Source organism: Limulus polyphemus, unplaced genomic scaffold (genome assembly GCF_000517525.1).
Source record: "Limulus polyphemus unplaced genomic scaffold, Limulus_polyphemus-2.1.2 Scaffold1254, whole genome shotgun sequence".
Lineage (NCBI taxonomy): Eukaryota > Metazoa > Arthropoda > Merostomata > Xiphosura > Limulidae > Limulus > Limulus polyphemus.
The window spans coordinates 46,361-52,058 of NW_013666864.1; the positions used below are offsets into that span (position 1 = coordinate 46,361).

The 5,698-nt window shown below is 35.7% G+C and overlaps 1 protein-coding gene across 1 annotated transcript in view; it reads left to right on the plus strand.

Moving 5' to 3' along the window:
* Nucleotides 1-5,120: 5,120 nt before the first annotated feature.
* The window catches only part of LOC106462794 (transmembrane protease serine 9-like), a 31,169-nt gene continuing 30,591 nt past the window's right edge, over nt 5,121-5,698 (plus strand). The window contains exon 1 of the mRNA XM_013922756.2: nt 5,121-5,502. Within this exon, the coding sequence (XP_013778210.2) occupies nt 5,433-5,502 (70 nt within the window). The 5' untranslated portion in view covers nt 5,121-5,432. The remainder of the gene's footprint in view (nt 5,503-5,698) is intronic.

A 5,698-nucleotide genomic window follows, 5' to 3' on the forward strand; every position in this document is an offset into this window, starting at 1 on the left:
ATGGCTAGCGCAGATAGCCCTCGTGTAGCTTTGCGCGAAATTCAAAACAAATAAATTAAAATAAAATAAGCCATGGTGGAAATCCTGGACTGGGTAATCATTACATTTTCCATACCCAGTATCATCCGGGGATCCATCCTTCATCTACTGTCCTAAAACTTTGTCAAACCTTGAGAGTATCCAAGCTCTGAAAGTCCAGACTCATATGAGAGATAGCAAGTTCTTTCTACAATCTGTTTCACGTGTAAAAAAAAACACAACAAAAAAACACCTGGTTACATTAGAAAGGAATGAGGGTCGAAGCTGCAACAGGTCCTTACACAATCTGATTTTGATCCAGTAATGCTAATCATTACTTTTGACCATTAGTTTTCACCAGTACTTTAATTGCTTTTCCTTAAAAACTTCCTTTCGTTATAACTTATTTACTAGTTTTAGGCACAATTTACATAGTTTTACTTCATGGATGTTAATTTCTACCTTCCATAGTACATTTATAGCCTGCATTTTTATGGTTTAATTAATACTACATCTTGTAATGAAGCAACGTTAAGAAAATACTCAGTAAAACTAAGTGCTTATTAAAAATAGTTCAATCTGCATGACTAAAAACACTGCATACAGTAATGATATATATAAGCCAATTTTTGTGAATATCATTTACTGATGATAATTTCACCAAGTCATGAAAATTTATACTCAATCCAGTTGAAATATATCTTACTTACTTTTTACGAGAAACACCAAGCGAAAATTATGTCATTAGAAACCCGAGATAAAAACTGTCTTCTCTCTTTCTTTGTTACTTTCATCTCTTCCTTGAAAATTTACTACCTGTCAAATATTTCAAATTCAAAATTAAAACCTTCTTTCACTAGTGTTGATGCAAATAACAAGTGCACTGTATTTTCAATAATACTCTCCAGGTCAGTTACCCAAGTTAACCTCAGACTCATCAGTTTTTAATGTCAAGATCAAATCATTTGTCTCCATTGCCCTCATTTCTTACTCTTGTGTTCTTTGTGTAATTGATTCATTCTTGTTATAAAATACTTAAGAATGACTTTATGTAATGTTCATATATTTGTGTGCAACAACTCAACCCATAAATGTATTTATACACATATATTGTTATACGTATATATATATTACCATAACACTTTTTCAAATACTCCAGTAGTTTATAAGATATTGCTTTCAGCTCCCACGCGAATTTCTTCAATAACTTTTTAAGTTCCCTTCCGAGGGTACGTCTTGGCGGTGTAAGTGCTGCCATCTAGGAGCACTTAAACGTAACTCATTTATATTTCAGGCATCGTAAAATAAATGACCATTGACAAAATTCAGATGGATTAAGACTTTTTACGTTAAAATCTAATAAGCCAGGATAGATATATTTGCTTTTATTGCTGTATCTCGTCACACGTTCAGAGGAAACACAACTCCCTCATTGCTTATAGATTCAGCATACTTTACATGTGCATAGAAAGTATAGGGTGATATGCTCTCCTGAAGAAGAATAGTCAACTATTCGAAAGGGCTCGAGTTTTGGGTCTTATTTTAAGCCTATTACCCTTTATATGTGATCCTTTGTGGTAACTCTTTTATTAAAAAGGGTGATATGTTCTATAGACGTTTCGCCACTTAGCTAAATCATGGGAGTGTTTCTCTCTGAACGTCAGACAGTGTTTCAAGTCAGAAAATTCACAACGTGGCTTGGAAAACAAGGGGCACAGTGCATTTTCAATAATACCATCAACCTTACGTACGAACTAAATCAAGTTGTAAACATAAAATGTGATGCTTATATCGTAAAATGAAATATCACCTAATAGTTCAAAAAAAAGTTTTGAACTCTTAGCTATCATCTTCAGTTGTGCAAACTATTGATATACTAGGTATATCTGTTCACTCCAGCTATCTTAGCTTCTGCTGACTGAGTTGTAACCATACAGTATAGTGAATAAATTTTATATCACATCTCTATTTGGAGGCTTGGAAACCAGAGTTTGTGACACCCTTTTAGTCATTGATTATTAATCACTTATATGTGCTAGTTGTCGATGATTGTATAGTAGTCACAAATTGTAGTCCATACATTCTTCCAGTTAACACTAACCAATAGTAAGTAATGGTCACAAAATCCTTTCTTTTTTTTACGACCAAACAGCTGCGGTAACTGGTAACCCTACAATATAGTATACATCATATCTTACAATATCACTTAATGACTCAGAAGGTAAGTTTGTGACACTATTTCAATCAGCAATCTATCTGACCACTCTAGCTAGAGATGATGATCAATCTCACCCATAAAAAATTGGGAGGTTGACCACAGCAGACTGATCAATGCTTGGAGCTGTAAGCCATATCTATTTCCAGTGACTTCTCATTTGGATCATCATGGATTACCAGATAAGTAGCTACAGCTCTTTCGTTCTCATTGGGTGAGTCAGCATGACTGTTTGAGCTAATGTTTCCTGCTTTCCGGAGAGAAAGCAGTTTATTTCATGCATGACATCTATTGCTGTGTTACATGGTACTGATGCACGAATATTGTCTAGAATAAACTACAAAACACCACTTGTGTATATGGGCGTATCATAATTCCATCTGCTACATACACTCATGCAGTTCATTGTTCCTGGGCTTGAGCGGACCAACATCAGATCATCTGACACAGAGGTGAATGTGATGGATAATTTACACAGTACAACCATATCAGTGCCATATCTGAGATCAGAGACGAATATCTTCAACCAATGAGTGGTATTACATAAACAGTTCCAGAAATCCAACTTCCCACCAATGTCGAGTATATCACCATTTTCCAGAATCAAGTCAGTATCCATTGCTTGATCTCACAAAGAGGTCTTGGAATATTGTGAGACCTACTAGTGTTTTTGTTGCTCCTGTTTCAACCAAGAACTGAAGCTTTCGCTCCATCCAGCCCTGAGAGAGCTGGGGTGACCACTGAACTCTTTGGTGTAAGCAGTCTGATGTGCATCTCCATACCAGTGGTCAAGTTTGATTTTATAACAGCATCCACTTCTTGTTGTTGGATCTGCTGAGCCATCAGCTGGAACTGATAGCCCTATCATCTTTGCTGTTCAGCAAAGTCTGGGGAGTGCTACCAATCTGCAAAAGAAGCAGATTTTTTGCTCCTCCCATATTGAATGCTGTCCAAGATGTAGAATTAATGTAATAGCATCACAGTACCAGGGAGTATATGAGTGGCTGGATAACTTTTGGTGAAGTCTAGCCCCTTATAGTAGAGGTACCTTAGTAGGGCTGTCTTTCCAACATGTAGTTACTACAATTGCCTCTGCAGGTTCCCCTCTCCAGCAACTGACTCAGAGCTACTTATTCATTCCAGATCTTGATGGAAACTGCCTCTGTCTAAGTGAGAATGTCTTTCACACCTGTGTGTTTTCTCATTACTTCACCAGAAGATCCCTCATTGAACTTTCCACAAGTACGTCCTCTTGATATGTTGTGCTTTAAGCTCAACCCATTAAATCACTCAATCCTCAATAGGGTCCAATTGGTGGTGCAACTCACAAATGACTATCCCAGTTTTCTTGTTGCTACTGGTCTTAGACATGGAATGTCGAGGCACAGGAACAGGCATTGTAATGCCTGCTCCTGAGTCAATCCATTCCAAGCAGTTACATGTCTGAAACATTTGAAGAACCAATTCAAACATTCTGTCACTACATCTTTGAATAGTGGGCATGAGATCTAATTTGCTTCCCCTGTCAATCAAAAGTTACGAAGTGCCAAAATATTTTATTCTCTTGGCCCGAATTTTTTTTTTATTGAGTACCCAGAAAGTTCAGGGACAACTAATCCTTTCTTTATCTCACACTTTTAAATGAAAGAAGTCAGACAAAAAAGGATGTAAACGAACTAATGTAAGGGCACATGAGGTTAAAATCTTTGTTTGTTTTATAGCAAAGCCACATTGGACTTTCTGCTGTGTCCACCACGGGAAATCAAACTCCGGATTTTAGCGATGTAAGTCTATGGATTTACTGCTGTCCCACAGGGGGACAGGTTAAAATATAGCAAATTCGACTGAAACTTGATAAATTGAAAACTTAGAAAATAAAAGTTTTGAGACGGCATGACGGGGTAATGAAAAAACTTTATTATAAATGTATGACAAAATCTTGTGGAAACGTCGTATATTTAAATTAAAGTTATTTCATTACCCAGTCAAGCCGTCTCAAAACTTTTAAGTTCGATTAATATATACAAACAAGAATACATTATAAATACAAGAATCAGTGAAGCGTTGAATCAGTACTTAGTTCAGCCCCCAGTGGCACAGCGGTATGTCTGCGGACTTACAACGCTAGAAACTGGGTTTCGATACCCTTGGTGGGCAGAGCACAGATGGCCCATTGTGTAGCTTTGTGCTTAATTTCAAACAAACAAACATACATAAACTGAGATGTTTTCTTGTAATCTGTTGACAATATAAAGAATTAGTGAAAATTGTTCTCTACGGTTAACGGAACCACAGAGTCGTATACAATTATATTGTTCATTAAAATGTTTGTCTTTGCTGTGCAAATGTAGAGAGATATAAATATATATATGTAAAGCATTATTGAAGTAAGAATTGGTCTATATGACTTCAAAAAAATTTAGTTACATAAACATATTAAGAAGTCGAGTATTTTTCAGGAATTGCGCAAACAGATGAAAACTCAAGGTGAAACCACACAGTATCACAGTAGTGGTTTGTTATGTACAATTTCCTCAGTCTTGTACATGGTTAAAACAGAATTTTAAGTACAGTTGGTTAGTTCATTATAAAACCTGCATAGATTTTGGTATTAACTGTTCTTATCGTATATTTATTTGATTTTAATACGGGGATTAAAGAAGCTTTTAAAAAAATGTCTATATTTGATTAAACTGTGTGCACAAAGAAAGTTATTTAACCGGAAATCATACTTGGTCTGCTGAACACTGTATCAAGCAGAGTAGGATATTAAAAAAACAACAACTGCCAACTCTGAACGAGAAATGTGTAGAAGTACAGACACTGGATTTCCCCGACACAATTATGTATTGGGGTTTGACTTATAGAAGATAGACAAAATGGAAAATTAGTTGCGCACAATCACTACTGACAAAACAGGTGAATTTATTAGTGGTAGAAGTTTTATTCTTTTGTAAGTTCACGCATTTTTTTTCTACCGTTTCGAGAACGATTTAAACCTTAAGCTTTTGAAATCTGTGTTTGTGTTCACGATGTGATAAAAATATGAAAATCAAAGGGGGAAATATTTAAAAGTAAGCTCTTTCAAGGTCGTACCTTTTATCGAAAGGCATCGTGTTTCTGGAACGTTAACGAGGAACTTTTCTTTCGTAAGTAATTTAATATTCTGGTTAAAAAGAATCTTCCTTTTTGAAACAAAATGCAGTTCCGAGGCCTTCAGAGTGAATTCTTCAACTTCCTTCTTATTGTTGTGGTGATTTATAGAGCAGGTAGGTTCGAACGTATAATGGTTGTACAGTTATTCTCGTATCTACGACGAGTTAGATACTACAGATGTTTGAAGCCTTTTATAAAAATAACTTTAATCTTTATTTTCCTTTACCACGCGCTAATTTTGATTGGTTCTAACATTATGCAGTGTATCACGACTTAAGACTGCTACATTAGTGTTATAGTTTGCTGCTG